The following is a 21,944-nucleotide window of genomic DNA, read 5'->3' as shown; positions in this document are numbered from 1 at the left end:
CAGCAGTTCTGGTAGAAGCAGGGACAAGATAGGGTAGAACCTAAGTGTTGTACGTGAAGGTATAGCAAGTTGTTCTTATGATGCCCACATGAGGGGCACAGCCATGTTGCCTGGAGAAGTTAAGACCTGTTAACACACTCAGTCTGATGATGATCAGTCTGTGCAGTAAACAGGCAGCTATGTGAACATGGAGGATTTTGAGCTATTCACTCCAGAGTACAAATGGTGACTGCAATGTTGAAAGGGAACAGCTGAACAGTCATCTCCCAGGGCCGGGAGATTCCTAGGACTAATGGAGGTGGTGTACAATGGATAGCAGGTTCGAGTGTGGCTGGGTGGGGAGCAGGTGGGTGCAGGGTTTGAAGAGCCCTTTCTGGTGGGAGTATCTAGGATCACCCTGCAGTGGTAGTGTGGGGTAAGTCTGAAATGAGATCAATGCTGGTGGTGTCCCAGAGGTGTCTGGATGTTGAGAGTGGGTGCAGCAGTCCCATTGGTTGGTACTCCTAGGCGCATGCTTGACCTGTCAGAGAGGATGTTAAGTTATAAAAACTCTGAACCCCATTCCAGATTTTGATGGACTGTGATGGTGGGCACCACAGCCCAGGTGGCCCTGGGTCGAGACCTTAGTACTTGAGTGTGAGCCTCTTTGGGTAGATCACTTCTCCCAGCCATGTGCTTTATGGCCTTTATGGTTCTTCTTGTCCCTGTGGCTATAGTCAAGCACTGCTAGACCCAGGCATTGCTTGTCACTCACAGATCTGTTTTGGTCAAAAAGCTGACTACTATCCTCAAAGTACTCAGGTTGAAGGATTTCTTGAATGGGTTAATCACTATGCTTCCTTAGGTGTTCTTTTGAGGCAGGCTCTCCTTTACCTAATTTTAATTTATCCTCTTCCTATCTATGCAAACCCTTTCTCCTTTAATGTCCAGTGCAAATTCTGAGTTCTCTGTGGACCTCTCCGGAGTCTCTTCAAGGAATTCCACCACTGTCTAAAGAATCTGTGAGCTCTCCACACATGCTATCCCCTCCATCACACAGGACACTTAATTTGCCTACCTGTCCCTCTGCCCCCGCCGTAGGGGCCCAGCTTCCCCTTTTACCAAAAACACCAATCAGATTCTTTTCTCGGGGTCCTTGCCTCGAGACAGAGACAGAGCACAGCAGCCAGTCCTTCACCAGTGTGGAAGCGGAAGTCTACTTTCAGGTGCCACAGGAGTCAGAATTCTGGCCAGAGGGAGCTGCTCTCTGCTGACAGTGAGTGAAATCCCAGGAGAGTCAGTGATGGGTCACATGGACGAGGGCTCCAGGGTTCTGCAGGCCTATTCAACACCCCAGTGCCACCCCACGATAGCTGTCCAGCCCTATTTTAGAGTCCACAAATCAATCATTCATTCCCATTTTTGCCCTGAGCTAGTTAGAGTTGGGTTTTTGTTACCTGTAGTCAGAAGAAAACCAGGAGCCTCCTTTATATGGATTTTTCTTGTGTTCCCAAGGACAATGAATTATAAGGAATTTATATCAAAGTAACATGATAAGGTAGAAAGAACATGTCCTTTGCAGTAAAATGAAACATTATATTTTTAATGCTGTTTCCAGCAAGATAACCTCAGAGAGGCTGTCTCTTTAACTTAAAAGAAGGGTAATGACTAAATTCAAAGAATAATGAGGACTAAATGAGAAAACTGGGAATGTAAATGAGAGTGCCTGATACATAGTAGGCCTATAGGAAATGTTCATTCCTTTCTTTTCTCCCTGAAGATAGGTTTCCACTTCTGTCTTTCAATATCTCCATTCTGTGATCAATGAACTCAGCAACAGGAATTCAGCCTTACTAGCTATTAAACTTTTTCGAGAATAAAGAAGGAACGAAATATCAATGAAATAAGCAATTAGAAGCATTAGTTTGAAATGTCGATATTGCCTTGACATATGGACCTCTTTTTCCTATTTCACTATTACTTAAATCTTCCCAAAGGTTTGTAATTTTATAATCAGGCCAACATGAGAAATACTCTGGAAAAACTAGTGACACTGTGCTTTATTTGAGAACAGGATAAAAGGACATGACTGGAACTCTGTCAGGATGGTCCTTAACATTCTGCCCTAACCATGGTGTTGTTAACTCTCCAGCACTGCTGGTGTAAGGCAGAGTGCTGCTAACTTCTTAGAGAATTAGAAAAAGGTTGAAACAAACTCTAAATGGGAGTTGTTAAGAAGGAAAGTGAGTTGGTTTCCTTTTTGTTCCTTTAAAAATTCAAGCCAGAAATATCACCCAATTTATAAAGAAGACTATACACAGCAGCACCAAAAAGGCCATTTACAAGAAGATTTTCTGCAATAGAATCCACTCGAATGCGCTGAGAAATTGCATCTTAGCTAAGAGAGTTCACTAAGGAACAGGGCCATCTAAATGCCTAACTAGTACTTAAAATTGTCAAGGGGTGGGGATGTGCAAATTAGCAGCAAAAGACTGTTTTGTTTTGCCTCAAGGGAAAGTGATGGTGGTTAGAGGGGCCAGTTCCAAGGGCTGGTCCAGTGGTGGCCGTTGGTCTTGGTACTCTGCAACATGCCCATTTCGGTGGTGGCCATACTCAAACTTGATCCGCAGCTCGCCAATCTTGGATTGGGGAAGGATATCTGGGATCCACTCAATGATGAAAGGTGTTGGCTCCTTTTGATCTGGGGAAGTGTTGCCTGAAGACAAGAAAAGACAAGAAAGGGGAAAGGGAAAGGGAAAGAGAAAGGGAAAGAGAAAGGGAAAGAAAAAGGGAAAGGAAAATGGAAACGAAAGGGAAAGGGAAGGAAAGGAAAGGAAAAGAAGGAAGAAAACAAAGAAAGGAAGAAAGAAAGAAACACTGATTAGTGTCATTCCAAAATTTGAGGCTGGCCAGATGCTATGCTGTTCAGGAATAAAAAAAGAAGAAAAAAAAGAAAAAAACCCCAAACAAACCGTAAGAGAGAAACAAGGGGAAAAACAAGAAGAATCAAGGGAAGGGAAAAGTGATTACTGGTATATCTATCCTAAAGAAAGTTTCAGGGTGAGAAAAAAGGGGGGGCATCTGGGTGACTCAGTTGTTGGGCGTCTGCCTCCGGCTCGGGTCATAATCCTGGAGTTCTGGGATTGAGCCCTGCATTGGGTTCCCTGCTCAGTGCGGAGCCTGCTTTTCCCTCTCCCACTCTCACTGCCTGTGTTTCCTATCTCGCTCTCGCTCTCTCTCTCTCTCTGTGTCAAATAAATACATAAAATCTTAAAAAAAGAAAAAGTTTCAGGGAGGCTGCCTGCATGGCTTCCTTGGTTAAGTGTCTGCCTTTGGGTCAGGTCATGATTCCAGGGTTCTGGGATTGAGCCCCATGTTGGTCTCCCTGCTCAGTGGGAAGCCTACTTCTCCCTCTGCTTCTCTCTCCTGTTCCTTCTCTCGCAAATAAATAAATAAATAAATAAATAAATAAAATCTTTAGGGGGAAAAAAAGAAACACTCAGGTTAAAGAACATTTTTAAAAAAAAATATAAAACACTAGCAGAATTAAAAATACAGTATAGGGACGCCTGGGTGGCTCAGTCAGTTGGGTATCTGCCTTTGGCTCAGATCATGATCCTGGGGTCCTCAGATCAGGTCCTGCATCTGGCTCCCTGCTCAGGTGGGGAGCCTGCTTCTCCCTCTGCCTGCCACTCCCCCTGCTTGTGCTCTCTCTCTCTCTAAGTAAATAAATAAAATATTTTAAAAATAAAAACTAAATTAAAAAAATACAATAATACTGTGTAGTTTTCAAAACTATGGGGTACCTGGCTGGCTCAGTCAGGAGAGTGTGCAAATCTTGATCTTGGGGTTGTGAGTTCAAGCCCCATGCTGGGCATAGTGCTTTCTTTAAAAAAAAAAAAAAAAAGGAAAGAAATTTTGACACACGCTCCAACATGGATGAATCTTAAGGACATTACACTGAATGAAATAAGCCAGTCAGAGAAAAGACAAATATTGTATGATTCTACTTAGATGAGGTACCTAAAGTAGTCAAATTAGTCAATAGGAAGTAGAATGGTTGCCAGGGACCAGGGGGTTACTGCTTAATGGGCACAATTTCAGTGGAAGACGACCAAAAAGTTCTGGAGATGGATGGTGGTGATGGTTGTACAATGTCAATGGACTTAATGCCTGAGAGCCTAATACACACTTAAAAAAATTGTATATTATATATGTTTTATAACAATAAAAGATAAAAAATAATGTTGAAGATAGACATGGAAAGCTATTCATGATATATTATTATGTTAAAAAAAACAGCTGAGGTACAATGCCATGTTTTACAAATTCTTTTCATGCACAGAAGAGAGTCTGAAAGGGTAGAGACCGAATCTAATGGTGATGTATTCTGTGGTGCATGGGATTATAGGTGGTTTATTTTTCTCTTTGATGCTTTATAATGAAATCTATGATTTCTCTCTAATGAACATATGTTACTTTCATTCTATTCTTTTATTTTTTAAGGTTTTATTTATTTATTTGTCAGAGAGAGAGAGAGTACAACAGGTGGAGCAGCAGGCAGAGGGAAAACAGGCTCCCCGCTGAGCAAGGAGCCAGATGTGGGCCTCAATCCCAGGACCCTGGGATCATGAGTTGAAGGCAGACACTTAACCCACTAAGTCGCCCAGGCATCCCACTTTTATTCTATTCTATTCAATTTATTTTTAAAGACTTTATTTTTAATTAATCTCTATATCCAACATGGGGCTCAAACTTACAACCCCAAGATCAAGTCACGTGCTCCAATGACTGAGCCAGCTAGATGTTTCTTGTCATTAAGTTAAATTAATTAATTTTTTGGAGAAAGAGAGCCTGTGTGCAAGCAAGGGGTAAGGAGGGGCAAAGGGGGAAAGAGAGAGAGAATCCCAAGCAGGTTCCATACCTAGCACAGAGCCCGACACTGGGCCGCATCTCACGACCCTGAGATCATGACCAGAACCGAAATCAAGAGTCAGACGCTTAACCAACTGAGCTACCCAGGTGCCCTTGTAGTTTTATTTTAAAAAAGCACTGTTTCCAAAGACACAAAACATTTTATTCCATGGTGGCCTTTACAAAATGAATTAAAGTGTCTTCTTTGTTAACGTCAAGATCCAAAGTCTAGGACAGTGCAAGGCACACAGCTGACCCTCCAAGGATGATGCGCTATTGAAAACACAATTTCGGATGCTTGGGTGCCTCAGTGGGTTAAGCCTCTGCCTTCAGTTCAGGTCATGATCTCAGGGTCCTGGGATCAGAGGCCTGCATCGGGCTTTCTGCTCAGCAGGGAGCCTGCTTCTCCCTCTCTCTCTCTCTGCCTGCCTCTCTGCCTACTTGTGATCTCTCTCTCTGTGTCAAATAAATAAAAGCTTTAAAAAATATATATAAAAGAAAGAAAACACAATTCCACTTACCAACTTTGAGAAAAGTTTTTAGTTCCAAGGGTCGCAGCACGGGTTGCTTTTCTATACGACCATAGGTTTCTGCTATGCTCTCTACTTCCACTTTAGGGCATTTAAACAGCTCGTAAGTCCCATCCCGGTTCTGTATAAAACTCCGAGTGATTTCCAAGGGCATCTAGATATGGAGACAATACCAAGAAATGTGAGAAAGGAAAAACCCAAAGTAGACAAACAGTTGAATGACGGCAGATCTTTCACTTACTCTTTTTTGTTAAGTATACTCCCCTTGTATTTTCAAGTAAACGCTGTCAAAAAAATCTGCCTTTTCTCCTTTACATCATTTTTCTTCTGTAACTTTAAGTTGCACCCAGCCAAAGCGTATATGAATTGAACCCCTAACATCTTCATGGCTATTCAATGGCTACTAGCAAGGACTTGCTCTCAAATTCATTTTATTCCTTCCCCTGCTGCTCTGCTAGCATCATTCTTCTCCTAACCGCTCCACTGACAGTGTCTACAGCTGACCTCACACCATGTATGCTCTACACCATCCCTGGGACTGAGCCAGACAGAACCTGAACTGGTCTTTGCCACTAAACAGCAGGGTGAATGTCTCACAGCCTATTTCTTATCTGCAAAATACAGTTAATACCAATGCATGGTTGAGAGTTTGAATGAGGTGATGCAGGTAAGTAATGGCCAGCAGATCGACACTCCGGGATTCTCAGCTCTCTTCCCTCGCCTGATAGGAGCTTGCTGAACCCCTGCCCAGGCCAGAATCCATCTCTGTGACATCCGACATTTAAATAAGTTTCTCAAGTGTTTTTAGTGCTAACACGGGCATTTTCTATGGTTCAAAAGTAAGTTCTATAGCTTCCCAACAACTTACTTTTTTTCTGAATGTAACAACGGCTTACAATTAAACTAATCTTAATGTATCAAATCACACTATGCTGAATTTTCTACAACATTCCATTACAGTAGGAAGGGAAAAACCTCAAATTTTCAGGATCTGCTTGAAAAAGAAAATGTTTAAAAATATGTAATATTTCCCTTACAAAAAAAAGAACGCAAACTAATTAAGGGTCATTTCTCTAATGAGGACTAAATTGCAGTTTGCAGAGAAGCATTTAATTGTGCTGAGTTCACTGACTTTACAAATGCTGTATCGTATCAAATTATTTACATACTTTCTAGCTTCCTGCTAGTTAAACGAGGGCTCACCATAGCTAGTAGGGGTTCGTTATCTAATTCACAAGAAAAATGATCTCTGTTTTCTGATCCCAAAAACAAAGACAAAGAATACTCCAACTTAATATATTTTTCCAAGCCATAGGAAATACCCATTAAAATCATAGTCAGCACCATACAGCCATGAATATTTCTGAATAATCTCTTAGTATGAGAAAAAAGAATTCTCTTTGGTGTCTATAACTGAAGGAATTAGTGCAAACATACTTCTTGCACTTGCTTCTCTCTCTTCCCCTCTTTGCCCTCCTACAATTGTAGAAATACCCTCTTACCTCTGGGGTATCTAAGATTTGTTTAACTTGCAGGATATTAGTGATATGCCAGGTATACTTGGAAAAGGTTCCCAGTGGCAAGGCATCTTTCCGAACAAAAGCTTCAATGTAAAAAGGGAACAAGATTAGACTACCAAAAAATAACATTCTCTTTCATTGTATTTGTTATCCAGTTTCTAGAAAGTTCAGTGCAGTGTTATCCTCTCCTTATAGAATCTCAGCACTTTGAAAAGGAAATTCTAGAGGCAAATCTATAATAGGTTTGGCAAAATGTGATAATGAATGATAAAGAGATTTCTGCTGAATATAGTCTCCAATATTTCTTTGAGATGCTGTTTATTTTGGCTACCTTTGAAACTTACTTCTTTGTTTGCTACAGCCACAAACACTGGTCTCCATTGTAAGATGCCTCTTAAAATCTCTTGTAACTTTAGATATATCAGAGGTCAAATTATAGTTCTTAAAAGGATTATATGGAGTTTAAACCAGTTAACGTGGTTGCCAACCTATTGCCTTGCCTGCAGGATTATAAGAGATTTTACCAAAGGGCCTGCAAAAATAGCGAAGGGATGGGTTAAAATTAACGTATTAGGAAGCCTGAAGTTTAACGTGAAAGAATCAACACTGCCTCAGGTAGATAAGCTGTGAAGACAAAATTTTTATGGCCCTAAACAGTGATTCACAGCTTGAACTATTCAAAGATAGAATTAAACCTCAAACAGTCCCTATCAGATCATCAAATAACTACTAACTAAAGAAATAGCATTGATTTCTAGCTGTAGTTACTCTTGGGCTATTTGCCACCGAGCCATCCTTTCCTCCTCTTTTTCTCCCCCTTAATTCCTTACACCACCTAATAAGTATCTTGACATTTCTAGTAGAAGACATAATAGAAAACCAAGAAATATGCACTATGATAATTTAATTAAAAAGGTGGGGGCTCCTGGGTGACTCAGTCGTTGGGCATCTGCCTTCAGCTCAGGGCATGATCCTGGAGTCCTGGGATTGAGCCCCCCATCAGGCTCCCTGCTCTGCAGGAAGCCTGCTACTTACTCCCCCTGCTTGTGTTCCCTCTCTCACTGTGTCTCTGTCAAATAAACAAATAAAATCTTTTTTTTTTTTTTTAAGATTTTATTTGTTTATTTGACAGAGAGAGAGATCACAAGTAGGCAGAGAGGCAGGCTGGGGGCGGGCAGAGAGCCTGATGCAGTTCTCAATCCCAGGACCCTGAATTCATGACCTGAGCTGAAGGCAGAGGCTTAACCCACTAAGCCACCAGGAGCCCCAACAAATAAAATCTTTAAAAAAGAAAAAAAGGGGGGTGCCTGGGTGGCTCAGTGGCTTAAAGCCTCTGCCTTCGGCTCGGGTCATGATCCCAGGGTCCTGGAATCGAGCCCCACATCGGGCTCTCTGCTCAGCAGAGAGCCTGCTTCCTCCTCTCTCTCTCTGCCTGCCTCTCTGCCTACTTGTGATCTGTCTGTCAAATAAATAAATAAATAAATAAATATCTTAAAAAAAAAAAAAGGAAAAAAGGCCTCCAAGCCTTAGACTTACTCTAAAAATAAAATCTTCATCACAAATTGGGAATCATGGAGTGCCTGGGTGGCTTAGTTAAGTGTCTGTCTCCAGCTCAGGTCAAGATCCCAGGGTCCTGGGATTGAGCCCCAAGTCGGGCTTCCTGCTCAGCGGGGAGTCTGCTTGTCCCTCCCCCTCTGACCATCCTCCCTGCTCATTCTCATGCTCTGTCTCTGAAATAAATCAATAAAATCTTAAAAAATAAAATAAAATAAATTTTTAAAAAATACCAAACTTTTTTTTTTTTTTAAAGATTTTATTTATTTGACAGACAGAGATCACAAGTAGGCAGAGAGGCAGGCAGAGAGAGAGGAAGGGAAGCAGGCTCCCCACCAATCAGAGAGCCCAACGCAGGGCTGGATCCCAGGACCCCAGGATCACGACCCAGGACGAAAGCAGAGGCTTTAACCCACTGAGCCACCCAGGCACCCCAAAATACCAAACTTCTTAGTGGGCACCCTTATTGGACTTCATTATTCTTTTACCAGGTTTGTGCTTTCTGAATCTTTCCATTACCTCTTATTGGAATAAGTATGGGGCCTTTGAGGAGGGTGATCATTTTTTTTTTTTTTTTAGATTATTTATTTATTTATTTATTTGACAGACAGAGATCACAAGTAGGCAGAGAGGCAGCCAGAGGTGGCGGGGGAAGAAGGCTCCCTGCTGACCAGAGAGCCCGATGTGGGCCTCGATCCCAGGACCCTGAGATCGTGACCAGAGCCGAAGGCAGAGGCTTAACCCACTGAGCCACCCAGGCGCCCCGAGGGTGATCATTATTCCAAGAGCTGACTGGCTAAGGCTTCACATTCTGAGCATGTGACTCAAAGTCCTAATCCTGAAAATTCCACACGTTTTTTCTAAACATAATTCTTAAAGGTCAAAATATCTACTGCTCTTGCTGAGGAAGAAATCCCATACCTGTGGTGGAGTTGGGAAGCCGTTTCTTCGCACTTCCTATAGATATTCTTTGTTGCAGGGCATCGAAAAAGGACTGCGGAATGTGGAACACCAGTGGCTCTGGTTTGCCTAGAGCAAATAAGAAGAAACTCAAGTGGAGAAACTCGGTGGGCTTTCGGATGTGTGGGAAGAGCAAGAAATGGAACTGGGTGGCAGTAATAAGGAAAACTGCCAAGGAGGCCGCTCTATGCAGAGGCAAAAGAAGGCTCTGAATGACTTTTATGAGTCAAGCACTGTCGCCAACCCCACTCTTAATCCCTTGCAATTGAAACAAATACAGCAGACCCCTGGCATCCACCAAACATAACTTTTCAAATCCCCTGTTTCGTAAACATCACCACAGCCCAGACTTTTCCCTTTAGTGAGTACATGACATGAGATGAGAACAATGGGGCTGGACTGAGAAGGTAGACTTGATTCAATCCCGCTTGCCATCCCTAGACATTTGCTTGGTGCATTCATGTCTGAGCAAAGTAACCGCAAGCTCTCACCCACATGGTCTGGGCCTTGCATGCCACAGACCCCAGAGTCAGGACACTGTTTATCCAATAAGCATTAGCCTTTTTCTCTGAATATGATTCCAAAGCAGGCAAAAGGTTTGAAAATACCTAACAAACCTCTTGAACTTGTCGGAAGAAAGAGTGTTGAGGGGAGGGATCAGAGAGTTCAGACTTTTCCTTAAGAATTGTCCAAGAGTGGGGGAGTCTGGCTGGCTCAGAGGGTAGAGCATGCAATTTCTGATCTCGGGGTCATGAGTTCAAGTTCCACATTGGCTGTAGAGCCTACTTAAAAAACAACAACAACAGCAACAAAAGCCCAGGCACTGTGTGGCTCAGTCAGTTGGATGTCTGGCTATTGGTTTTGGCTCAGGTCATGATCTTGGGGTCATGGGATTGAGCCCCACATCGGGCTTCACGCTTGGCAAGATGTCTCCCTTCTGCCCCTCCACGCCTCCCCCGCTACAATAAATGGGTAAATCTATAAAAACGAAAAGCAAAAAACAAAAAATTGCCCAAGAGGTTAGCCACAACAGAGGGGAAACATCCAGAACCACTACCTGCCTGGATATAATTTAAGAGTGGCTCTTAGGGGTGTCTGGGTGGCTCAGTCAGTTGAGCTTCCAACTCATGATCTGGGCTCAGGTAATGATCTCAGGGTCCTGAGACTGGGCCCCCTGTCGGGTTCCATGAACAGCACAGTGTCTGCTTAAGCCTCTCTCCTTCTCCCTCGGCCCCTCCCCCCGATCTCTCTCTCACTCTCTTCCTAAATTAAATAAATAAATCTTAAAAAACAAAAACAAAAACAGAATAGAACTATCATTTGCCATGACATGGATAGAGCCAGAGAGTATAATGATAAGCAAAATAAGTCAGTCAGAGAAGGCAAATACTATATGACTTTACTCATATGTGGAATTAAAAGACAAAACAAATGAGCAAAGGGAAAAAAAGAAGAAACAAACCAAGAACGAGTCTCTAACTATTGAGAACAAACAGATGGTTACCAGAGGGGAGGTGAGTTGGGGGATGGGGGAAGTAGGGGTGGGGCTAGAAGAAGTGTACTTGGGGTGAGCACTGGGTGAGGTATGGAATCCCTGAATCACTGTTTGGTACACCTGAAACTAATGTAACACTGCACGCTAACTATACTAGAACTAAAATTAAAACTTAATTAAAAAAAAATAACAGACTAGAACTACAACACAAGTACTTTAATTTCTCCTCCTTTCAGCAATAGCCAAGTTAGGTGACCAGACTTACCATCAAACTGATAGTGCATGGTTTGATGGATGCGTTCCGTGACACTGGCCAGCCAGTCTTGGAAGGATAAGGTCACTTGTGCCTCATCTAACAGCTGACCACAAGCTAGGAAAACAGATAAAAAAACTTTTCAGTAACTTTTATTTTTTTAAGATTCCAGGATTTTTTTTTTTTTTTTTTAAAGAATCCTTCTAGAGGGGCACCTGGGTGGCTCAGTGGGTTAAGCCGCTGCCTTCGGCTCAGGTCATGATCTCGGAGTCCTGGGATCGAGCCCCGCATCGGGCTCTCTGCTCAGCAGGGAGCCTGCTTCCTCCTCTCTCTCTGCCTGCCTCTCTGCCTGCTTGTGATCTCTCTATCAAATAAATAAATAAATCTTTAAAAAAAAAAAAAAAAAAAAGAATCCTTCTAGAAAAAAAGAAATGAAAAGCTGTGAAGATACTAATGGGTTTAAGGTTATTAACCATAGTCAGTTTGTAGCCTTCCTTTCACAATTAAACAGCAAATCGAAGGAGTACCTGGCTGACTCAGTTGGTAGAGCATGTAACTCTTGATCTCGGGGTTGTGAATTCAAGTCCTATGTTGGGTATAGGGATTATTTAAAAATAAAATCTTTGGGGTACCTGGGTGGCTCAGTTGGTTAAGCAGTTGCCTTTGGCTGAGGTCATGCTCCTAGAGTCTCAGAATCAAGTCCTGCACTGGGCTCCCTGTTCAGCGGAGAGTCTGCTTCTCCCTCTGACCTCTCCTCACTCATGCTCTCTTTCTCTCTCATTCTCTCTTTCAAATAAATAAATAAAATCTTAAAAAAAAAAAATCTCTGAGGGGTGCCTGCTTGGTGCAGTCACTTTTGGCTCTTGGTTTTGGCTCAGGTCCTGATCTCAGGGTCATGAGATCAAGCCCCACCTTGGGCTCCGCACTCTGCACGGAGTCTGCTTGAGACTCTCTGCCTCTCCCCCTCCTCCCTGCTCTTTCTCTCTCATAAATAAATAAATATTTAAAAATAAATAAATAAAATCTTTCAAAAACGAAATAAAATCTTTGAAAGAAAAAGTCAACGCAAATTGGAAGAATGACCTTGTATAATGGCTTGCTTTAGAGACCTATAAATCAGGAGATAATGATGCCATAACTACTATTCATTTGAAATTAATTCTCATTAGGTAAATGTATATAGTGATAATTTGGATGAAAAGCTATTTGATTCTATTTTATTTTTTCTCTGCACCAAAGAAGTGAAGAAATTTTGTTAAAAATTTTGTAACTGGGGTGCCTGGGTGCCTCACTTGGTTAAGTATCTGACTTCAGCTCAGATCATGGTCTCAGGGTCCTGGGATGGAGCTGTGCATCGGGCTCCCCACTCAGTGGGGAGTCTACTTGTCCCGCTCCCTCTCCCTTTGCCCCTCCTCCTGCTCATGCTCTGTCCCGCTTTCTCTCTCTCTTTTTTAAAGATTTTGCATATTTATTTGACAGAGACAGATCATTAGGCAGAGAGGCAGGCAGAGAGACAGAGGGAGAAGCAGGCTCCCTGCTGAGCAGAGAGCCTGATGTGGGGCTCGATCCCAGGACCCTGAGATCATGACTGAGCCGAAGGCAGAGGCTTTAACCCACTGAACCACCCAGGAGCCTCTCTCTCCCTCTCTCTTAAGTGAATAAATAAAATCTTAAAGATCTTTTATTTTTAAGATTTTATTTATTTATTTGACAGAGCTCACAAGTAGACAGAGAGGCAGGCAGGGGGCAGGGGGAGAAGCAGACTCCCTGCTGAGCAGAGAGCCCAATGTGGGGCTTGATCCCAGGACCCTGGGATCGTGACCTGAGCCGAAAGCAGAGGCTTAACCCACTGAGCCACCCAGGCGCCCCCAAATCTTAAAAATCTTCTATCTGATATATTTTTTCCAGTTTAAGCCATATATATTTTAAGATTTTATTTATTTATTTGAGAGAGAAAAACAGAAATAATGACAGCGATAGTGAGAGAGAGCACAAGTGGTGAGGAAGAGGGAGAAGCAGACTCCCCAATGATTAGGGAGCTTGACTGGGGCTCGATCCCAGGACCTTAAGATTTTTAACTGACTTAGCCACTCAGGCATCCCCTACTTGATTTTTTTTTAAATTTTATTTATTTATGTGATAGAAATCTCAATTAGGGGGAGAGGCAGGCAGGAGAGAGAGAGGAGGAAGCAGGCACCCCACTGAGTGGAGAGCCCAATTTGGGGCTCAATCGCAGAACCCTGGGATCATGACCCAAGCTGAAGGCAGAGGCTTTAACCTACTGAGCTACCCAGGTGCCCCCTGAATTTTTTTTTTAAATTTTACTTATTTATTTGTCAGAGAGACAGATAGAGTACATGCAGACAGAGTGGCAGGCAGAGGCAGAGTGAGAAGCAGGCTCCCCATTGAGCAAGGAGCCCAATGTGGGACTTGATTCCAGGACGCTGGGATCACGACCTGAGCTGAAGGCAGCCACTTAACCGACTGAGCCACCCAGGCGTCCCTCCTACCTGATATTTTTTATCATACTCCCCGACCTTCCAAAAACATTTATTCCTAGAATGTGTAAATTCTTAATTAATTGGTTAATTATGATTTAGTCTTGTGTTACTTGCTATTTATGTACTGGTTTTGTCTTCAAAACCATAGTATGAGAGCAGGGATGATGTCTGGTTTTTAATCACACAGCCATAATATATGAGAGTTAAGAAAATGTTGATTTCCAAATGCACAGGTTAATTATCTGGAGGAGAAAAGTAAATACATGGGGGCGCCTGGGTGGCTCGGTCGCTAAGCATCTGCCTTTGGCTCAGGTCATGATCCTGCGGTCCTGGGATCAAGCCCCGCATCGGGCTCCCTGCTCCGCGGGAAGCCTGCTTCTCCTTCTCCCACTACCCCTAGTTGTGTTCCCTCTCTTGCTGTGTCTCTCTCTGTCAAATAAATACATAAAATCTTTAAAAAAAAAAAAAAAAAGACATGATTTGGTTTTGAGTAGGACTGGAAACCAGTGGAACAGAACAGACCTCAGCCTCGGTGCCTGCTCGTGCTTATCTCAGCACTCTCTGGGGGATAACACGCAACCTTTCTTTCCATTATATCGCTTTGGGATTCTTTAGGATGATTTCTACTCCTTTAGCCTACCCTGGGGAAGGGAAACTTACCTTGCCTTTTTAGTGAAGAAGCAACCACAGGTTTTTTCAGGCCACTTTTCCTTAGATGACTGCTCACTGCATCTTGCGGCAGTAGTGAACTGTTCATCTGTGCCCCTAAACCACAAATCATTACAGTGTTTGGTAACATGTCTGCAGAATAGAAATGGATTCAACATAAATTTCTCAAGAGTCTAAACCATAAAAAATCTTTGGTCATTTCTAAGTTAGCTTCAGTTTCTAGAAAGAATTAGCATCAGGGGACGCCTGGGTGGCTCAGTTGGTTGGACGACTGCCTTTGGCTCAGGTCATGATCCTGGAGTCCCGGGATCGAGTCCCGCATCGGGCTCCCAGCTCCACGGGGAGTCTGCTTCCCTCTCTGATCTTCTCCTTGCTCATGTTCTCTCTCACTGTCTCTCTCTCAAATAAATAAATAAAATCTTTAAAAAAAAAAAAAAAGAATTAGCATCAGACTTTATACATAACATTTTAAGTTTTATATGCTTTTTACAGGAAATTGGGGTGGGGGTGGGGGACCTAGAAGTGAAAAGAAGAAAAAAACTCACCCACTGCTCCCACCTCTCAGAAAATCGCTATCAATTTTCTGGTGAACTATTTATTGTCTCTGTGTGTGTGTCTGAATAGTTAATTTTGCTGGTTTTGTGATTTAAGTAACTGTTATTGTACCAGGACTGCCAAATTAAGCAAAAAAAAAAAAAAAAAAAAAAAAATTCTGAATTTCAAATACCTTTGTTTTTTTTTTTTTAAAGATTTTATTTATTTATTTGACAGAGAGAGATCACAAGTAGGCAGTAAGGCAGGCAGAGAGAGAGGAGGAAGCAGGCTCCCCACCGCACAGAGAGCCCAGCGCAGGACCCTGGGACCATGACCTGAGCCAAAGGCAGAGGCTTTAACCCACTGAGCCACCCAGGCACCCCCAAATATAATTTTAAAATAAGCACATTTCAAATATAGCATGGGACATACTTATACTAAAATTATTTATTGTTTATATGAAACTCAAACTGAACTGAGCATTGCTTTTTACTTGAGTTATCTAAACAGTTCTTTATAATTCTTTTTTATTTTTATTTTTATTTTTTTTAATTTTATTTATTTATTTGACACAGAGAGAGAGATCAGAAGTAGGCAGAGAGGCAGGAGAGATGTGGGGCTCTATCCCAGGACCCTGAGATCATGACTCGGGCTGAAGGCAGAGGCTTAACCCACTAAGTCACTCAGGCGCCCCTACAATTATTTACAAAAAAAAAAAACAAAACTATTTATTTTAGAGAGAGAGTGTGTGCATGCACCAGCAAGGGGAGGGGTAGAGAGAGAGGAAGAGAGACTCTTCATAAGACTCTGAGCTGAACGTGAAGCCTGACACAGGGTTCAATTCCAGAGCCCTGAGATCAACACCTGAGCCAAAACCAAGAGCTAGATGCTCAAATAACTGAGCTACCCAGGCACCCCTATAATAATGCTTTATAATAATTTTATAATTCTTTATAATAATTTTTAATGGCTGCCTGATATTCTATCAAGTAGCTTTATCATGGTTTACTTAACTATCCCTAGTGGTAGGCCCTTACTTGTTTCTAATTTTTCAATAAACTATAAAATGAGTATCTGTGGACAAAATGTTTTTCCTATATCAAGGATTATTTCCTTATGAAAGATTATTTATAATCCCCCTGCTCTCACACACATATACATACTCTCTGTTTCTCTCTAAAATAAATAAATACGGGAGCCTGGGTGGCTCAGTCGGTTGAGTATCTGACTTCAGCTCAGGTCATGATCCTGAGGTCCTGCGATCAAGCCCTGTGTCAGGCTCCCTGCTCAGCAGGGGTCTCCTTCTCCCTGTGGTCTCTCTGTCTCTCTCAAGTAAATAAATGAAATCTTTAAAAATAAATAAAATAAAATAATCTTAAAAAAAAAAAAAAAACCCATAGCTGGGATGTCTAAGTGGTTCAGTCGGTTAGGAGTCTGCCTTCAGCTCAAGTCATGATCCTAGAGTCCTAGAACTGCATCAGGCTCCCTGCTCAGAGGGAAGCCTGCTTCTCCCTTTGCCTGCTTCTCCCCTTGCTTGTGCTTGCACACTCTCTCTCTCACAAATAAAGAAATAAAATCTTATTTTTAAATTAAAATTAATTTTTTTTAAAGATTTTATTTATTTATTTTACAGAGAGAGATCACAAGCAGGCAGAGAGGCAGGCAGAGAGAGAGGAGGAAGCAGGCTCCCCGCTGAGCAGAGAGCCCGATGCGGGGCTCGATCCCAGGACCCTGAGATCATGACCTGAGCCGAAGGCAGCGGCTTAACCCACTGAGCCACCCAGGCGCCCCTAAAATTAATTTTTTTATTTTATTAACATGTAATGTATTATTTGCTTCAGAGAAGAAATAAAATCTTTTTAAAAAATATATATATATATATTTAAAGATTTTATTTATTTATTGACAGACAGAGATCACAAGTAGGCAGAGAGGCAGGCAGAGAGAGAGGAGGAAGCAGGCTCCCTGCTGAGCAGAGAGCCTGATGTGGGGCTCGATCCCAGGACCCTGGGATCATGACCTGAGCCGAAGGCAGAGGCTTCAACCCACTGAGACACCCAGGCGCCCCTAAAAATATTTTTAAAAATGATTATTTATTTATTTATTTATTTGAGAGAGAGAGAGAAAGAAATTACAAGCAGGAAGAGAGGCAGGCAGAGGGGGAGGGGGAAGCATGCTTCCTGTCAAGCAGAGATCCCCATGCAGGGCTTGATCCCAGGACCCTGAGATCATGACCTGAGCCAAAGGCAGAGGCTTAACCCACTGAGCCACCCGGGTGCCCCGAAGAAATAAAATCTTTAAAAACAAACAAACAAACAAACAAACACAAAAACACAATTATTTAGAATCAAGTCTACTGAGTAAAACGATAAGAACTTTCTTTTTCGGGGCGCCTGGGTGGTTCAGTGGGTTAAAGCCTCTGCCTTTAGCTCAGGTCATGACCCCAGAGTCCTGGATTGAGCCCAATGTTGGCCTCCCTGCTCAGTGGAGAGTCTGCTTCGCCCTCTCGCTCTCCCCCTCCCACCCATTCATGCTCACTTGCTCTCCCTCTCTCAAATGATAAATAAAATCTTAAAAAAAAATCTTTAAAAAAAAGAATTAAAAAAAAAAAAAGGGGGCGCCTGGGTGGCTCAGTGGGTTGAGCCGCTGCCTTTGGCTCAGGTCATGATCTCAAGGTCCTGGGATCGAGTCCCGCATCGTGCTCTCTGCTCAGCGGGGAGCCTGCTTCCCTCTCTCTCTCTCTCTGCCTGTCTCTCCGTCTACTTGTGATCTCTCTCTGTCAAATAAATAAATAAAATCTTTAAAAAAAAAAAAAAGAACTTCCTTTTTGAATTTCAGGTTTTCTTGGGAAAGATTAATAAGTAAACATTTAACAACAATCTCTGTTCTCTATTGCTGTCAGAATTCTTAAAAACAGAAATGCCCATGTCCCTTTCTCCACCATCCCGACACCAAAACTCCTGTGCATGACCTACCTCTAAAAATACTCTATCCACAAAAATGTTTCTACCCACTGGACTGGAATATTTTTCTTTTGTTTAGAATCTAGGTCTTTTAATATTTATTTACTAGAATTTATCTGACTACTTAACTGACATTGGTACACTTATATTTAAAAAAAGAAAAAATATATATACAGTGCTGCATATTGAAAATGAAGCTAAGAAATTATACTCTTAAATTAGTTTGGAAAATATAATTAACCATTGTCACAAATTTTTAAACACACTCTATGGATAAAAACTTCACGATACTGTCCTAAGGCAGATTAAGGTATAAAACTAGTCCAAATGTCTAAGGGCTAAAAGACATATACAATAATAAAAGTAGAGTCTGGCTGGATCTTATTCCTGGCCAAAAGAACCAACCCTTAGCTCCACTTGACAAAGAATCAATGGAGGATAAAATTTTGGGGGGGAAAAAAACATAACAAACATTATTTCCATATTTGCTAAGATGCAATGAAACACAAAATACAACAAAACCATCTCTGAAGAAACCACCACCAAACAAACAACCCAAATGGCTTCTCACCAGGGACTTCCTCCTTCTTCCTCTTCTTTGGCTTGGAGGCAGTAGGCTCACAAGCTGTTACCGTCGATTCTGAATGGCAACCTAACTGGGGCACAATAACCTCTTTAAGACCTAAAATACAACAGATTTCTTAATTACTAATACCATCCAAGAGTAAGTATGGGGCCCTGCCTACAGAAAAATTAATTTATAAAAAATAACTTGTGGAATACTTAGCTAATGAATCATTGAACACTCCATCAAAAACTAATTTGTACTCTATGGTGGCTAGCTGAACATAATAAAAAAATAAATAAAAATAAATTATGGAGTGATTGCCTACTTTAAAATAATTTCCTTTAAAGAACTCCCCAAGACATGGGTTTTTATTCATGGACCCTTAACACATTAAAAGACTTTATAGAGAAATTAAACTAAAAAGTTGGGAGCTACTGCCAACTGATCATTAAGAAATGAAAATAAAAAGCATCTACAAGATAAACTCTGTTAAAAACCACAACAAAAGACTTGCTGTACAATCTTTAAAAATCTTTCAAGCAGGTAATAGCTTTCCCTGTCTTCAAAGATAACAAACAAGCAAGCACCCCAAATTAAAAGTTTTTTTTTTGTTTTGTTTATTCTTTGTTTTTATTAACATAGGGCATCTGTGAAAAAGTTTTTTTAAAAAAAGGTGAAGCAAAGATAAGCGAACTTTTGCTAGATTCACTGTCTCAGTGAAAATGTCCAAGTCTCCTGATCATTAGTTTCAATCAACCAACCAACCAATCAACCAACCAACCAGCCAACCAACCTTTATGCAAGTGTGCTGACTGGGATTAAAAGAAGGAATGTTTTTCATTTGAATTATCTAGCAACTGCTTCTGAAGGTTGCTAGGACAATCTCCAAATGCCATCAGTGGAACTCTTTCATTGCCATTTTAGAAAAACAGAGTAACCGTGTCAACACACCACCTACCGCTGGAATCAAAATTCAGGAAGTCTGAGAATTCCTGAGCCAATGTCTCATCACTGGCAAAGGCACAGATGCAAGCAAAGAAGTGAATACATCTCTGGGTCACCTCCTCCTTGGAGGCATTCGACTTGTGCGATTTCAGAGCCTGGCAGGAGCAGAAGAAACGGCGCTCAGGCAAGCTTTTGGCACTGATTTTCTGCACAAAGGAGGTATGCAAATACCCTAAACTGTGCTTCTGGCTCGCCTTGCATTTCACCACCAGAATGTTTTTCGTAATCCTCTGTACAAGGGGACCCGTGGGTTCCGTGGCCAGCTGCCAGATGGTTTGCTTGGTTTCTGGGGAGGCCTGCATTGCATTCAGGACCGAGCTTTTCAGCGTCAGAGGGGTGGCCTCAGCCTGGCAGCTCACTGCCAGCTTGATGTGCTGGCACTGATTTTCCACCACGCCCTGGGTGGCAGCTTTCAGGCATGAGGGGACATAACAGCGTCCCGAGCTCAGCTGAGTGATGATTGTCCCGTCCACAGTCTGGATTGTCGTCTCTGACACGCCTAGCTCCACAAAGCATCGGTGATCGGGGCCCCGGTCTCTTTGCCGCACTGAGTAAACCTGTAGATCGGAGCCCGTGATGATTTTGACAGCTTCAACACTAGGCTGCTTCCGTGCACCATAGCGGAATATGGTTCCACATGTCTTGTTCTTGCAGCTCAGTCCCCGGGTTCCATTGTATGTGCCGCATCGGGGACACTTTCTGATTCCCCTCAATGTGGCCTTCCCCAAATCAGACAAGAAAGCTGGGACTTTAGTCCTCAGAGAGTTGGGTTCCATTTTTCAAAGGCCCTAGGAAAAGCATAAGCCCATCAGCATGGATATACATTCATACAACCCATACACGAAGTTAAAATCATTTATGATATTAGTACAGAGAGTAAAATGTAAACAGGTTAGCCACTGTTTTCAAATCACACCCTCCAACAGAACATTTGCTTAAGCTATCAAACAAAGTGAAATACTGTTACGCTGAAAAGAAATATTAAAAAAAAAATAAATAAATAAAACAAAAGTGAAGGAACCCTTGCCTTTCATAGCATTATACATTTTTAAAATCCTAATATAGTAACTAAAGCATTTCTCTAGGCTCAATACAGTTTTATACAACAACCTAGATTAGTTAACCGAGTTTTCACATGCACTAATGTTTAATCTGAGCAAGAACTGGAGACTGGGAAAGAGGAGTTCTTTCCTTTCCACCATTCCCCACGAAACCCAGTCCAATCCTACCTGAATCAGCTGCCAGAGCATCTGGGAAACAGTGTAACCTGAATTCATAAAACCTGAAAGGTGTTTCATTAGTTTGTGATGATCAGAGAGGACAGGGAAAGACATAATCATTTGCAGAGTAAATAATACTGTTTAACCCAAAGTCTTTTGAAGTTTGAACTCTATGGTGTAACAATGCAGACATTCTGCCTCCTCCTTCTTGGCCAGCCAATGGCAAAGCTCCTGCCCAGTATTCCAGAGTCGAAGAAGATTCCCACTGCCCTAAGTGGAGATCTTGGCCATCTATAAGTAAAACAACAAAAAAAATTAAAGTTATAAAGATAGTGTGTCTCCTCTTAGAATAGGAACCTAGGGCTTCCGGAGGTATTTGAAAACTATTTGACAGAAATTGTTATGGAAATGGTTGTTCTGTACTTCCAACTTAAAGCAGGTAAAACAGTGCTAATGTCATTACGTGGGGAGTTGTCAAGAATACCCAGGGCCATGACATATAATTGGCCAAATACTCATTCTTCCCAATGACAATGCATTATATTTTAGAGTGCTTTATGCTTTTCAAAGTGCCTTCACATTATTTCATTTGGACCTTGCAATACTAGTATCTCATTTGAGCTAAACAATGACCACGTTTCACACGAAAATTTAAAAAGTTAAGTATCCTGGGCTGCCTGCCTGGCTCAGTCAGCAGAGCATGTGACTCTTGCTCTGAGGATCCTGAGTGTGAGCCACACACTGGGCATAAAGAATACTCTTTTAAAAAAAAAACAAAAAACAACAACAATAAAATGCTAAAAGACAATTTGAAGTTGTGTGGGTGGCTCAGTTGGTTAAGTGTCTGACTCTTGATTTCAGCTCAGGTCATGATCTCAGGGTCTGAGATTAACCTCCAAGTTGGGCTCTGTGCTCAGCTGGGAGTCTGCTTGAGATTCTCTCCCCCACCCCCTCCATCTGTCCCTCCCTCTGCTCGTGTTCTCTTCTAAAATAAATAAATACATCTTTTTTAAAAAATTGACGTAAAAAAAGTAACTTGCCTGAGGTCACCCAGCAAAATCAGCAATGTGGTTTCCAGTGTCTGCTAAGAAGAGTGTGAATCTCTGCTTTGATTTCCCCTGCAATATTATGAAAAATTTCAGACACAGGGCGCCTGGGTGGCTCAGATGGTTAAGCATCTGCCTTCAGCTCAGGTCATGATGTCCAAGGTCCTGGTATCGAGTCCCGAGTCGGGCTCCCTGCTCAGCAGGGAGTCTGCTTCTCCCTCTGTCTCTTCTCT

At 42.1% G+C, this 21,944-nt stretch overlaps 1 protein-coding gene across 3 annotated transcripts; it reads right to left on the bottom strand.

The window, feature by feature from the left end:
- Window positions 1-1,561: 1,561 nt before the first annotated feature.
- Window positions 1,562-20,956, bottom strand: CUNH2orf42 (chromosome unknown C2orf42 homolog). Of its 3 annotated transcripts, none has more exons than XM_032873695.1 (9): window positions 20,675-20,956; window positions 19,399-20,233; window positions 18,444-18,554; window positions 14,367-14,507; window positions 11,218-11,322; window positions 9,419-9,526; window positions 6,926-7,026; window positions 5,415-5,577; window positions 1,562-2,695 (listed from the first exon to the last, which is right to left on the bottom strand). In XM_032873695.1, exons 2-9 carry the CDS (start codon window positions 20,219-20,221, stop codon window positions 2,487-2,489), a joined length of 1,761 nt encoding a protein of 586 aa, XP_032729586.1. In that variant the 5' UTR covers window positions 20,222-20,233; window positions 20,675-20,956; the 3' UTR covers window positions 1,562-2,486. The 3 variants fall into 3 exon arrangements, with proteins under 3 accessions (XP_032729586.1, XP_032729587.1, XP_032729589.1); XM_032873696.1 differs by having other exon boundaries at window positions 14,367-14,471; XM_032873698.1 differs by lacking the exon at window positions 14,367-14,507.
- Window positions 20,957-21,944: the final 988 nt, after the last annotated feature.

Source organism: Lontra canadensis, unplaced genomic scaffold (genome assembly GCF_010015895.1).
Source record: "Lontra canadensis isolate GAN:19392208 unplaced genomic scaffold, GSC_riverotter_1.0 scaffold50, whole genome shotgun sequence".
Lineage (NCBI taxonomy): Eukaryota > Metazoa > Chordata > Mammalia > Carnivora > Mustelidae > Lontra > Lontra canadensis.
This window is presented reverse-complemented; position numbering and strand designations above follow the sequence as displayed.